At 37.3% G+C, this 15,448-nt stretch overlaps 1 protein-coding gene across 6 annotated transcripts in view; it reads left to right on the top strand.

The window, feature by feature from the left end:
• ANKRD45 (ankyrin repeat domain 45) overlaps nt 1–15,448 on the top strand; it is a 51,102-nt gene that overhangs the window by 30,856 nt on the left and 4,798 nt on the right. For all 6 annotated transcript variants that reach the window (XM_077901712.1, XM_077901717.1, XM_077901715.1 and 3 more), the window contains 2 exons: nt 10,737–10,831; nt 13,855–13,993. In XM_077901712.1, the coding sequence (XP_077757838.1) occupies nt 10,737–10,831; nt 13,855–13,993 (234 nt within the window). The remainder of the gene's footprint in view (nt 1–10,736; nt 10,832–13,854; nt 13,994–15,448) is intronic.

Raw genomic sequence — 15,448 nt, 5'->3', positions numbered from 1 at the left:
CTAGAATCTTTATGTTCCTGAAGTTTATGTTCCTACTTTCTGGTAGGGAGACCCACAAAATACACCTGTCTAAATCTATAGATTTATGAAGTGCTACTAAGAGTAGAGTGGTAAGGGGGTTATAAAGTTGCCAGCAAGTGAATGAGTGAATGTGTGTTCCTTTATGGAGGGCAAGCAGGAAAGACCTACTCTGATAAACTAATGTCTGAGCAGAGACCTGAGGAACTGAAAGAGTGAGCCATGTTGACAGGTAGCAGTGTTCCTCTGTAAATAATGAGTAGACTCTCTGGATGACTGTTGGAAGGGACAGAGTTAGAAAGGTACTTTGTGGCTAGATGGATATCTGAGGGCTCTGTGTTTTATTCAGTAGTCAGTAGAGAGTCATTTGTAGAGTTTTGAGGAGAGGAGTGACATAATAAACTTACTGGGTGGTTTACTGTGTCCCAGGCACTTGAATGCATCATACTTCATTTTGTTTAGTCCTTACAACAATCCTATGAGGACTGTACTATAATGCTTCCATTTTATAGGTGAAACATAGAGAGGTTAAGGTATTACCGTGGTCTGAATGTGTTCCCCCCACTCCCAATTCATATGTTGAATACTAATGCCCAATGTGATAGTTAATTAGGAGGGGTAAGGCCTTTGGGAGGTGCTTAGGATATGAGGGTGGAACCCTCACGAATAAGATTAGCATCCTTATAAGAGTTCCCACAGAGCTTCCTAGCCCCTTTCACCATGTGAAGACATAGTGAGAAGGTTCCAGCTATGAAGAAGAGGGCTCTCATCAGACCACAATCATGTTGTTGCCTTGATCTTGGATTTCTCAGTCTCCAGATCTGTGAGAAATGAATTTCTATTGTTTGTAATCTACCCAGTCGGTGGTGTTTTGCTATAGCAGCCTGAATACACTATATGGGTATGGTGGCATTAAGAGGATGCTGGAATAAACTCCTTTCTCTACCAAGCCCTCCAAATAAACATATGTTCTCAATAAAATCAGTGTGCTTGTTATACAAATGCAGTTTCATGACAAGTCCTTTAGTCTCATCTTTTGACTAATTCCTCCAGCCTGTATTGGAATTCTGCAACTACCACCAACTCTAGGTTACCCAAATAGTGGAGCCAAAATCTAAACCTTGGATTCAAGTTTAGGAATTAATTTTGCTTGCAATGTGAATGATGGATTTGAAGCTGTGAAGAGCTGGAAGCAAGAATAGTAGTTAACTGGTTCCTATACATGAATATTACTCCCAGAGCATCTGGGTGGCTTGGTCGAATGTCCCAACTCTTGATCTTGGCTTGGGTCTTGATCTCAGAGTTGTATGTTTTGAATTCTGTGTTGGGCTCCATGCTGGGCATGGAGTCTACTTAAAAAACAAACAAACACAAAAACAAAAAACAAAAAAAACTGTTCCCGATGTGGGTCTGAATTTGACCTCCTTTATTATGTCCACTTTACATATAGATAAATGAGGCTTAGGTACTACAGATGACACAGTTGAGTGTTACAGTGATTTTTTTTTAAGTTTTTATTTCAATTCCAGTTAACATACAGTGTATATTAGTTTCTGATGTACAATTTAGTGATTCAGCACTCCCCATAATACCCAGTGCTTATCCCGACAAACACTCTACTCAGTCCCCATCACCTATTTCATCCATCCCCCTAACCACCTTCCCTCTGGTAACCATCAGCTTGTTCTCTATAGTTAAGAGTCATTTCTTGGTTTGTCTCTCTCTTTTTTCCCCTTTGCTCCCTTATTTTGTTTCTTAAATTCCACATAGAAGCAAAATCATATGGCATTTTCTTTTTCTGATTGACTTATTTCGCTTAGCATAATACTCTCTAGCTCCATCCACATCCTTGCAAATGACAAGATTACATTCTTTTTTAAGGTTAAATAATATTTCATTGTATATATAATGAAATATATATATACGTATATATACACATATATATTTATATGTGTATATATACACACACACACACACACACACCACGTCAGTATAGTTGTCTATCAGGTGATAGATAGTTGGGCTGTTTCTGTAGTTTGGCTGTTGTAGATAATGCTGCCATAAACATCCGGGTGCACATATATCCCTTTGAATTAGTATTGTATTCTTTGGGTAAATACCTAGTACTGCATTGCTTGGTCATAGAGTAGTTCTATTTTTAATTTCCTGAGGAACCTCCATAGTGTTTGTCAGAGTGGCTGCACCAGTTTGCATTCCCATCAACAGTGTAGGAGGGTTCCCCTTTCTCCACGTTCTCACCAACACCTGTTGTTTCTTGTGTTGTTAATTTTAGTCATTCTGACAGGTGTGTGGTGGTGGTATCTCATTGTGGCTTTGATTTGTATTTTCCTGATGATGAGTGATATGGAGCATCTTTTCATGTGCCTGTTGGCCATCTAGATGCGTTTTTGGAGAAATGTCTGTTCATGTCTTCATGTTTTTTGGGTATTAGCTTTGATAAGTTTGTACAGATTTTGGGTACTGTTTATCAGAGATGTTAATTGCAAATATCTTCCCCCATTCCATAGGCTGCCTTTTAGTTTTGTTGATTGTTTCCTTCCCTCTGCAAAAGCTTTTTATCTTGACGAAGTCCAAATAGTTTATTTTTGCTTTTGTTTCCCTTGCCTCTGGTGATGTGTCTAGTAAGAAGTTGCTATAGCCAACGTCAAAGAGGTTACTGCCTATGCTCTCCTCTAGAGTTTTACTGGTTTCCTGACTTACATTTAGGTCTTTCATCCATTTTGAAGTTATTTTTGTTTACGGGGTAAGAAAGTGGTCCAGTTTTATTCTTTTGCATATTGCTGTCCAGTTTTCCCAGCACCATTTGTTGAGGAGACTGTCTTTTTTCTATTGACTATTCATTCCTTTGTCAAAGATTAATTGATCATATAATTTTGGGTTCATTTCTGAGTTTTCTATTGTGTTCTACTGATCTGTGTGTCTATTTTTGTGCCAGTACCATACTATTTTATAATATAACCTGAAGTCGAGAATTGTGATGTTTCCAACTTTGCTTTTCTTTTTTAAGGTTACTTTGGCTATTCAGGATCTTTCATGGTTCCATACAAATTTTAGGATTGTTTGTTCTAGCTCTGTTGGTATTTTGATAGGGATTGCATTAAATGTGTAGATCACTTTGGGTAGTATAGACATTTTAACAATATTTGTTCTTCTATTCCATGAGAATGGAATGTTTTTCTATTTATTTGTGGCATCCTCAATTTCTCCCATCAGTGCTTTATAGTTTTCAGAGTACTGGTCTTTCACCTCTTTGGTTAGGTTTATTTCTAGATATCTAATGGTTTTTGGTACAGCTATAAATGGGATTTATTCCTTAATTTGTCTTTCTGCAGCTTCATTATTGGTGTATAGAAATACAAGAGATTTCTGGATATTGTTTTGGTATCCTATGAATTTTCAGAATTCGTGTATCAGTTCTAGCAATTTTTGGTGCAGTCTTTTCTCTAGAGAGTATGTTGTCATCTGCAGATAGTTAAAGTTTGACTCCTCTGTGCCAATTTGGATGCCTTTCATTTCTTTTTGCTGTCTGATTGCTGTGGCTAGGACTTCCAGTACTATGTTAAATAACAGTGGTGATAGTAGACATCCTTGTCATGTTCCTGACCATAAAGGAAAAGCTCTTAGTTTTTTCCCATGATACTAGTTGTAGGTTTTCATATGTGGCCTTTATTATGCTGAGTTTTTTTTCCCGCTAGCCCTACTTTGTTGAGAGTTTTTATCATGAATGGATGTTGTACTTTGTTAAATGCTTTTTATGCACCCAGGATCATATGATTCTTATCCTTTTATTAATGTGGTATATCACATTGATTGATTTGCAAATATTGAATCACTCTTGCAGCCCAGGAATAAATCTCACTTGATTTGTTCACAAATTCTACAAAACATTTAAAGAAAAGATAGAAAATAAAGGAAAACTTCCAAATTTATTCTATGAGGCCATGATTGGTGGTAGTGAGTGATTCTTTTAATGTACTGTTGGGTTCTGTTTGCTAGGATTTTATTGAGAACTTTTGCATCCATGTTCATCAAGGATATTGGCCTATAGTTTTCATTTTAGGGGAGTCTTTATCTGGTTTTGGCATCAGTAATGCTGGCCTCATAGAATAAATTTGGTTTTTCTTTTCTGTTTTTTTTTGGAATAGTTTGAGAAGAATAGGTATTAACTCCTCTTTAAATATTTAATAGAATTTGTGAAGCTATTTGGCACTGGACTTTTGTTTATTGGGAGTTTTTATTACTGATTCAGTTTTTTTGCTGTTATGGGTCTGTTCAAGTTTTCTATTTCTTCTCATTTTAGTTTTGGTAGTTTATATGTTTCTAGGAATTTATCCATTTCTTTTAGGTTGTCCAATTTGTTGGGATATAGTTTTTCATACTCTTCTCTTATAATTGTATTTCTGTGGTGTTGGTTATTATTTCTCCTCTCTTGTTCATGAGTTTATTTATTTGGGTCCTTTTCTTTTTGATAAGTCTGGGGTTATAAATTTTAATTCTTTGAAAAAATGAACTCCTGGTTTCATTGATTTGTTTTATTGTGTTTTTTATAGCTTCCATATCATTTATTCCTGCTCTAATCCTTATTATTTTCTTCTTTCTGCTGGCTTTGGGCTTCCTTTCTTTTTTTTTTTTCTCTAGCTCCTTTAGGTGTAAGGTTAGGTTGTTTATTTGAGATTTTTCTTTTTTTTTTTTTTTCTTTTTGAGATTTTTGTTTCTTGAGATAGGCTTGTATTGCTGTATATTTCTCTCTCAGGCCTGCTTTTGCTGCATCCCAGATATTTTGGACCATTGTGTTTTCATTTTCATGTGTTTCCATGTATTTTTTAAATTTCTTCTTTGATTTCCTGGTTGACTCATTCATCGTTTAGTAGCATGTTGTTTAGCCTCTGTGTATTTGTGATCTTTCCAAATTTTTCTTGTGGTTGACGTCAGTTTCATAGTATTGTAGTCAGAAAATATACATGGTATGATCTCAGTCTTTTTGTACTTGTAGAGTCCTGATTTGTGACTCAGTATGTGATCTATTCTGGAGACTATACCATGTGCACTTGAAAAAAATATGTAGTCTGCTGTTTTAGGATGGAATGTTCTGAATATGTCTGTTAATTCCATCTGGTCCAGTATGTCATTTGAAGCCATTATCTCCTTGTTGTATTTCTGTTTAGATGACGTGTGCATTGATGTAAAAGGGGTGTTAAAGTCCCATGCTATTATTGTATTATCATCAATTAGCTCCTATGTTTGTTATTGTTTTATGTATTTGGGTGCACCCATACTGGATGCATACATATTTATAATTATTAGGTCTTCTTGTTGATTTATCCCCTTTGTTATGATACAGTGCCCTTCTTCATCTCTTGTTACAGTCTTCATTTTAAAGCCTAGTTTTCCATATAAGTATTGCTACTCTGGCTCTCTTTTGACATGCATTGGCATGGTAAATCGTTTACCATCCCCTCACTTTCAATCTACAGGTTTCTCTTGTAGGCAGCATATAGATTTTTTTATATTCATTCTGATACCCTATGTTTTTTTTATTGGAGCATTTAGTCCATTTACATTCAGAGTAATTCTTTTTTTTTAAAGATTTTTATTTGTTTATTCATGAGAGACACAGAGAGAGGCAGAGACATAGGCAGAGGGAGAAGCAGGCTCCATGCAAGGAGCCCGATGTGGGACTCAATCCTGGAACCCCAGGATCACGCGCTGAACTGAAGGCAATCAGCTGAGCCACCCAGGCATCTCCATTTAGAGTAATTATTGATAGATTTATATTTAGTGCCATTTTATTACTTGTTTTGTCATTGTTTCTGGAGATTTTCTCTGCTTCTTTCTTTTCTTTGCCACTTTTAGTTTTTCCTTTCCACTCAAAGAGTCCCCTTTAATATTTCTTGCAGTGCTGGTTTAGTGGTCACAAACTCCTTTAGTTTTTCTTTCCTTCTCTTCTGAATGATAGCCTTGCTGGATAGAATATTCTTGACTACATATTTTTCCCAATCAGCACTTTGAATATATTATGCCACTCCTTTCTGGCTTGCCATGTTTTTGTTGAGAAATCTGTAGCCTCCCTTACAGGTCTTCCCTTGCAAGTTAAGGACTTCTTTTGTCCTGCTGCTTTTAATATTTTTTCTATTTTTCTTTTTTGTTTTTAAAAATATTTTATTTATTTAATTTGAGAGAGATAGAGAGAGCATAAGGAGGGGGAATGGCAGGGAGAGGGGGAAGCAGATTCCCTGCAGAGCAAGGAGCCTGATGTGGGACTCAATTGCAGGACCGTGGGATCATGACCTGAGCCAAAGGCAGATGCTTAAGTCACTGAGCCACCCAGGTGCCCCAAGATTTTTTCTTTATCACTGTATTTTGCAAATTTAATTACAATGTCTTGATGTTGGCCTGCTTTTGTCGATGTTGGTGGGAGTTCTCTATGCCTCCTGGATCTGGATAGATGTTTCCTTTCCCAGATTAGGGAAGTTTTCTATTATTATTTCTTCAAATAAATCCCCCCCCCCCTTATCCCTCTCTTTTTATAGGACCTGTAATCCAGATGTTTTACTTTTGATGGAGTCACTCAGTCCCCTAAGTCTATTCTCATGTTCCATAATTCTTTCTGTCTTTTGTTCAGCTTCCTTATTTTCCATTATTTTGTCTTCTATATCACTAACTCTTATGTTTCTTCTAGCTTTGTGTCCATTGTCTCAAGCCTGTTTCCAATCTCAACGATTGCATTTCTCATTTCTGACAGATTCTTTTTAACCCTATTATTTCAGTGTTAGGGGTCTCCCTGAAGTCTTCCATTCTTTTCTCAAGTCCAATGAGTATCCTTATGATGTTGCTTTAAATTCGCCATCAGACACGTTACTTATGTTTCGCTTAGATCTCTGTGACTTTATCTTGATCTTTCATGTGGGGTGAATTCTTCCATCTTGGCACTTTGTCTAAGTCTCTGCCACCGCCTTCTTCAGTGTGGCCTCTTTTCTTGCTTTAGTCATAGAATTTGTTCTGTCAGTCTTCAGGTTCATTTCTTAGGTATTTAGGATGATTGTTATCTAGCTGTATTTGTGGGACAAGGTGAGCCTAGGGTGGTTCTATTCTGCTACCATCTTCCTCTGTAGAGTGATCTTTTTAAGTCTCTCAAAAACTCCTTTGTGAAGTTTCATGAGATTGTGTATGCTGATCATGGTAGGCTGGGTAAGGGCCCCCAAAGATATCCAGGTCCTAATTTCTGGAACTTGTGAATGTTATAAGGCAAAATGGACTTTGCAGATATGATTAAGGATTTGGAGATTGAGAGATTCTCCTGCTGGCCTCTAAGTATAATCACAAATGTCCTTATGAGAAGGAAATAGATGTTTGACATGACAAGAAAGTGATGTGACTAGAAGCAGAGAGTGGCACCGTGTACTTTGAAGGTCTTGGGAGGGGCCATAATCTGAAGAAAACAGAAAATTGCTAGAAGCTGAAAAAGACAAGAGATAGGTTTTCCCTTCAGGCCTCTAGTAGGAGTCAGCCCTGTCTATGCTTGACTTTAGTCCAGTGAAACCAATCTCAGACTTCTGGCACCTAGAAGTGTAAAATAATACATTAGTGTCTTAAGACATCAAGTCTGATCATTTGTTTTAGTAGCCATAGGAAACTAATACAGATTTTGGCACCTGGAATTGAGGTGCAGCTGTAACAAATACTTGAAAGTGGAAGTAGCTTTGGATTTGGGTAATGAGTAGTTGGAAGAGTTTTGAGGTGCAAAATAGAAAAAGGTAGGTCACCTTGAGCAAACTGTTGATAGAAACACAGATGTTAGGGATGCTGCTGGTGAGGCTCAAAAGGAAATGAGGAGCATGTTAGTAGAAAATAGATGAAGGACAATCATGGCAGAGAGCTGGGCTGAATCCTGTCCTGTCCTTATGTCAGAAGCAGAACTTGTAAGTGGGGAACTTGGACATTCAGCTAAAGGGATTTCCAAGCAAAGTGTTGAAAGCATGACCTGGTTTCTTCTTGTTGCTTATAGTAAAATGTGAGGGGGAGAAGATAAATTGAGGAAAAAACTGTTATGTAAAAGGGAAATGGGACTTGATGATTTGGGAAATTCTCAGCCTATCCAGGTAGTAGAAGTGCTAGTATTAGGAGATTCACTGTTGGGAAAGTATGTTCTGGAGAAAAAGCAAGGATGTGGCTGGACAGTGTTTTGTGGATGTTGAAGAGATTGGGTGTGTAATTTATGGCTCCCCTCAATTATCTTAGCAGATGTCAGAAATAGAAATGGGATTATCCAATGACCCGTGGAGGAGCCTCTTGTTTAATGGAATGAGTCTCTGTGGTCTGCAGGATACTCACAGCATTTTTTGAAAATGTTATACCAGTAAGAATGTTGTCAATTTGAACAAAGGGAAGATAGAGAAAACAAAAAGAAAAAAACCTACTGGACTTCCAAAACCATAGAGGCAGGAGGTGGACTGATGAAGCTATTCAGCTGCAAACACACACTATGTTTTCTAAAAAAGGATGATTGTGGCTGGAGCCACAGGTCAAGAGGATGGAGCCTTCTGCCACAAGGGTTACTCCTAGGTCTTGACAGCTAATAGGATTTGCCCTGTGGGATTTCAAAATTGCTTGGGACTGATAATTTCCATTTTCCTTCCACTTTCTCCCTTTCTGAATGGCAGTGTCTACAACTCTTATTCTGTGCCTGTCCCATCATTGTATGTTGGGAGTGGAGAACTCATAAGTCTTCAGGTGGAGAGGAATTTTACTCCAGGATGATGGATCACACCAAAATGTCACCCATAGCTTGTTTAGATGATTTAGATGATGAGATTTGAGACTTTGGAAGTGATGATATTTAGATGAGCATTTGGACATGGGTTGATGTTGTAATGGGTTGAGATTTTTGGATGTTGGGATGGGGTAAATGTATTTTGTGTGTGGGATAGATGTTAATTTGAGGGCAGGCTGTGATGAGCTGAAAAATGGCTATCAAATATATCTAGGTCATTATCCCCGGAACTTGTGAATGTTACTTCATATGGCAAAAGGGATTTTGTAGATCCTTCAGTTAAGGATGGGGAGATTATTCTGGATTATCAAGGTGAGACCTAATGTACTTTGAAGATGGAGGAAAGAGCTACCAGTCAAGGATACAGGTCACTACTAGAGGTTGAAAAGGGCAAGAAGATGGGTTTTCCCTTTAGGCCCCTCAGGAGGAATCAGCCTTGCCAACACCTTGACTTTAGCCTATTGATGTTGATTTCAAACTTCTGGACTCTAGAACTGTGAGAGAATAAATTTGTGTTGTTATAAGCCACCAAAATATGTGGCAATTTGTTACAGCAGCCACAGGAAGCAAATACATCAACCTTTAAGTTAATTTGGGACTAATCTATAATTTATAATAGTCAGTTGTTCCATCTAGGTATATGATAAGCCTTTCCATTTATTTGAGTCTTGTATTTTTCTCAAAGTGTAATTTTATTCAAAAAGTTCTTGCAGATTTTGTGATGACATTACTATGGGTGCTATAATGAATGGAATTATTTTAAACTTTTTTTAACTTTTTAAAAAAGATTTTATTTATTTATTCATGAGAGACAGAGAAGGAGAGGCAGAGACATAGGCAGAGGGAGAAGCAAGCTCCCCGCAGGAAGCCTGATGCGGGCGGGACTCAATCCCTGGTCTGGGGATCACACCCTGAGCCAAAGGCAGACACTCAACCACTGTGCCACTCAGGCATCCCTGTGTTTTGTTTTGTTTTGTTTTGTTTTTAAAGAGAAAAGCTGTGTGCCTGCTTGGCTCAGTTGGAGGGGCATGCAGCTCTTGATCATGGATTCAGACCCCATGTTGGGTGTAGACATTACTAAATAAATAAGTACTTAAAAAAAGATAAAAGATATTTTTGAATTTATTTTAAAGGATCACAAAGGGTAAGCAAGTGACAGCTTATCTATTGGGAATGATTTTTTTGTTCTTTTCTCTAGAGTAGATATTTTAATGGAATATGGTCTCTTTGGGATTAGGTGTCACATTTTTTAAAAAGATTTATTTATTTGAGAGAGAGAGAGAGAGAGAGAGTGCGAGTGCGTAAGTGGAGAGGAGGAGCAGAGGGAGAGGGAGAAGCAGGCTCCCCACTGAGCAGGGAGCCCCCGTGTGGGGCTTGATCCCAGGACCCTGAGATCATAATCTGAGCTAAAGGCAGATGCTTAACCAACTGAGCCACCCAGGTGCCCCAGGTATAACATTTAATATTTATTTGTCTTCAAAATTTTAGCACAATTTTAGGAATACAGTGAGTGTCCCAAAGTGCTGTGCTAGTTGAGTATTATATATCTTGAAATTCAGTGAAAATAACCTTAACAAATCTTCTGCACACAGTCTTTTTTTTTCTTTTAAGATTTTAAAATGTATTTACTTGAGAGAGAGCAAGTGAGGGAGAGAGCACAAGGACAGGGGCAGGCAAAGGGAAAACGAGAAGCAGACTCCTTGCTGAACAGAGAGCCCAGTCCTGGGGGCACTTAATTGCAGGACCCTGGGATCATGACCTAAGCTGAAGCAGATGCCTAACTGATTGAGCACCCAGGTGCCCATTCTATACACAGTATTTATAAAGTATTTATAAACTCTGAATATGTAATAGTACCTTGTAAGTAGTTGAGCATATCTTTTAGTCTTTGTCTTATTATTGGCATTTTATTGTCGTATTCCTTCAGATGCAAGACTGGCTCTGAAAAAATATATTGCAAAGGTCTCCACAGCTGTTACAGACACAGAAAAGGGACCAGGGAAACTCTTTAAGGAAGACAAGGTACTGCATTCTGACTATTGTTTGTTCAGAAGTCTTTTGAGATTTTTGCCTTACATCTTTAATTTCTATACTAATGCTCTAGAGGTAGGTGGTGGTCCTTACTGCTGTCTTCTCCTTCCCTCCCTTCCCACTTTCCTCCTGCCCTCCCTTTCTCTCTTCTTCCTTCCTTTACTTCTTCCTTAGTAAACTACTAGTAAGAGATAGACTGATAAAAATTAAATGTAATAATATTAAAGAGTGACATATAGATGTATGTGCTAAGTATTACACTCAACAACATGAATACTTTTTAAAAAAAATTATTTATTTTTTTTTTGAGAGAGAGAGAATGCACAAGCAAGGGGGAGGGGCAGAGGGAGAGGGAGAGAGTTTTAAGCAGACTCTGTATGCTGAGTGTGGAGCCTGATGTGGGACTTGATCTTACGACCCAGAGATCACCATCCTAAGATCATGACCGGAGCTGAAACCAAGGGAGAGGTGCTTAACTGAATGCGTCACCCACGTACCCAAATGTGAATCCATTTTTGAAATGGATTGTTGAATGAATGAAGGAAAAAAAAATCACCAAAGACTGTAGAGATTTTCATGAATGTCAAAACCAAGCAAAATAAAACTATATTGTTTAGGGATTCCTATACATGGGGTAAAACTATTAAAAAAAAAAAGCGAAGTTATAAACACAGATTGTAATTATCTCTTGCAGGAGGACAGGGGGATGAATTAGGGGCGGCACAGTAGTTGCGTTAGCACTACTGACAATATTCTGGTTATTCTGTTGATTAGCAGGGTCTACTGATACTTATTAAGTTTTGCTTTAAAACTTACATATACATCGTATTTTAGTTTCTATGTAGATATACATTACATATTTTTTAAATTTTTATTTATGATAGTCAGAGAGAGAGAGAGAGAGAGAGAGAGAGAGAGAGAGGCAGAGACACAGGCAGAGGGAGAAGCAGGCTCATGTACCAGGAGCCCGACGTGGGATTCGATCCTGGGTCTCCAGGATCGCGCCCTGGGCCAAAGGCAAGCGTCAAACCGCTGCGCCACCCAGGGATCCCCTACATTACATATTTTTTAACGTATCAAACTTTACATAATGGTAAAAAGAGATACACAAACATAAAGATAGCTAATTGTAAAGCCAACTTCCCACATTTACCATATACTAAGTACTGCATATGGACTAGTTTATTGCTTTGGATATACATTAAACTAAAAAGATATGCTCCAGGTACCAGAAATGTGTTTTGGTTTTAAATTATCTCTTGCAGAGCGCCTGGGTGGTTCAGTCAGTTGGGTGACTGACTCTTGATTTCAGCTCTGGTCATGATTTCGGGGTGGTGGGATCAAGACCTGTGAAGGGCTCCACGCTCACTGGGGAGTCTGCTTGAGATTCTCTCTTTCTCCCTATGTCCCTCCCCCTGTTTGCGTGTATGCTCTCACTCTTTCAAATAAATAAATAAATCTTAAAAACAAATAAAAAAATTATCTCTTCCATTTCTATACAGGATGTTCTGTGAATTCCCTGTCACTTATAATTCTGATGGAAAAGAATTAGCTTTGCTAAAAGTGTAAGACATCCCCAAGTCTGAGAACATGATAAATTACACATTTCACTTGTGGTTTGTGAAACACTTTACAAAATCTCTTATGAAACCAACAAAACATAGGCAAAATTTTATTAAAATAACTATTGCAGCTATTAGATCTGAGAAACAAAAATTTCCTGCCATGGACAGTGCCTTATCTAGTTACTATAAGGGCTTTTCTAATTTCAATTTTTAAATATTTGGTTATTTAAACTAGAAAATATTGCATACATATAGTAATAATTAGAATAAAATTGAAATGCCTAAAGCAAACTTAATAGCTTTCTCTCTTTTATTTCTAGTCTTACTACCCTACCCTGTGGGTTCTGATAAAATCTTGTGTTAATTTCATCATACTTATCCCTTCACTTAATAAACATATGTATGCACACATACAGTTTTATAAGGTTTTGTTTTTATAAAAATGGGGTTACAGTATACATATTATTTTTTTAAACTACATATTATTCCTTAATTTGCTTTTTTTTTTTTTTTAAAGATTTTATTTATTCATGAAAGACACACACAGAGAGAGAGAGGGAGAGAGAGAGAGAGGCAGAGACACAGGCAGAGGGAGAAGCAGGCTCCATGCAGGGACTCCAGGACTCCAGCCAGGATCACGCTCTGGGCCGAAGGCAGGCGCTAAACCGCTGAGCTACCCAGGGATTCCCTGCTGTTTTTCTTTTAATAATATAGACACTTTTCCAATTCTACTTGATTCTACATATGTTTGCATACAGTACTGCTTATTTTATAATATGGACAGGCCATGCAATAAATGCATTCACTTCTTTTTCTTATTACACACCATAGAATAATAAATATCTTAAATCAGACCCCCTCAGTTTGCTGTGCATGGGCAGAGATACCTTTACAATGCAAAATGAGACATTTTCAGTGAGATGGAGCTCTTTCTGCATTTCTTGTACTCTTCTCCTCTGACCCATCTGAGAGGGAATAAAATAGCATTGTCTGTTGGGTTGCATCCAGGTCATACCATCTATGTGTTCTTCTCCAACCTTTGCAAACACTTCTCTTTATCACAGGGCCCAATGAAACTAAAGAATTAGGGAGAGGGCATGTACTGGCCCAAGACTTCATGACTCTTAGATTATGAGTTTTATTATATACAACATTCCACTTATTTTAGAGCTGTGCTGTCCAATATAGCAGCCACTAGCCATATGTAGTTACTTTAAATTAGAATATTTAAAATTAAATAAAATTAAAAATTCAGTTCCTCAGTCAGACTAGACACTTTTCTAGTACTCAATGGCTCTAGATGTCAAAATGGTGACTATATTGGACAATACAGAAAGCACATTTCCATCATCACAGAAAGTTCTGTTGCACAGTGCTAGTTTAGAGATACTATAGAGTTTTATTTTTCAAGAAACAAGTGGAAAGTAAATTCTTTGTTTCTGTCTCTAGAATACCATCCTCACTGCATGCCGTATAAAAAATGAGTGGTTGGAAACCCATTTGGAAGCTTCCATTAACGAACTTTCTGAGCAGAAACAACAATTGGAAGATATTGTGACTCCTATCTTCACAAAAATGGCAACACCATGTAAGTTTTGGATGAAAATGGTTTTAATATCAGATAAGATGAAGATAAGGTTCAGTGTTGTCATTTCTGATATATTCTGATTTTAACAATCTTCATTAAGTAGCCATTAACCTTTTACCAGCACATATATAAGTATGGTATAAATCCCTAGGTTTATTATCAATTTCAATATTAAGAATAAAAATAATAACTGAATTATTTCTATAGAGAATGTCTAATGCTAGTCTTTTTTTTTAATTTTTATTTATTTATGATAGTCACACAGAGAGAGAGAGAGAGAGAGGCAGAGACATAGGCAGAGGGAGAAGCAGGCTCCATGCACTGGGAGCCCGACGTGGGATTCGATCCCAGGTCTCCAGGATCGCGCCCTGGGCCAAAGGCAGGCGCCAAACCGCTGTGCCACCCAGGGATCCCTAATGCTAGTCTTAATATTATTACCATTACTCGTTCATTTTATATAATTTACTATGCCTTTGATTTTCAACTAGGAAGGCATGTCCTCTTAGGAGATGGAGTGGCAAAATTTGAAAAAGCACTTTCAATATCATAACTGTGTTTTGAAAAGCCTGTTGGGGAAATGCTTTCCTGTCCATGGGGAAGGTGCACTATCAGAATCTTGGTCGCAGGCATACCTAAGAATTTTTGAAATGTCAGCTTTATTGAGATATAATTCTTATGCTATACAATTCACTATTTAAAAATACACAACTCCGTGGTTTTCAGTATTTTTACAGAGTTATATAATCAACACCACCATCTAATTTTAGAACATTTTACCACTCCCAAAAGAAACCACATTGGCAATCACCTCTCACCTCCTATAAGCGAATCTTTTCTATTTCTATAGATTTGCCCATTCTGGACATTTCACAAATGGAATTATACAATCTGTGGCATTTTGTATCTGCAGTCTTTCATTTAGCATATTGTTTTCAAGGTTCATCCATGTTGGAACATGTTTCAGTATTCCTTTTTTTCTGAATAATATTCCAATTGTACCAATTCAAAATTATCCATTCATTAGTTGATCAATATTCATAATACTTTTGGCTATTATAAGTAACAATGCTGTGAACTTTCATGTACAAATTTGTGTGACTGCTCATTTTCATTTCTCTTGGGAGAATTGCTAGGCTATCGTTTGAGGAACTGCTGAACTATTTCCAGTAAGCAATGTATATGAAGATTCCAATTTCTCTACATCATCACTAATATTTGTTATTATCTTTTAAAAAAAATTTAGCCATCCTAGTGGATGTGAAGTGTTATCTTAATGTAGTCCTTATTTTCATTTCCTTAATTACTAATGATGTTAAACATCTTTTTATGTGCTTGTTGGGCATTTGTGTATTTTCTTTGGAGAGGTATCTATTTGAATCCTTTGCCCATTTTTAAACTGGGTTGTCTTTTTATTGTTGATTTGTCTTTACATATTTTGGAGTGTACTCCCTTATC

Source organism: Canis aureus, chromosome 6 (assembly GCF_053574225.1).
Source record: "Canis aureus isolate CA01 chromosome 6, VMU_Caureus_v.1.0, whole genome shotgun sequence".
NCBI classification, from domain to species: Eukaryota; Metazoa; Chordata; class Mammalia; order Carnivora; family Canidae; genus Canis; species Canis aureus.
The sequence above is the reverse complement of the archived record's forward strand: the minus strand, read 5'-3'. Positions and strand labels throughout refer to the sequence as shown.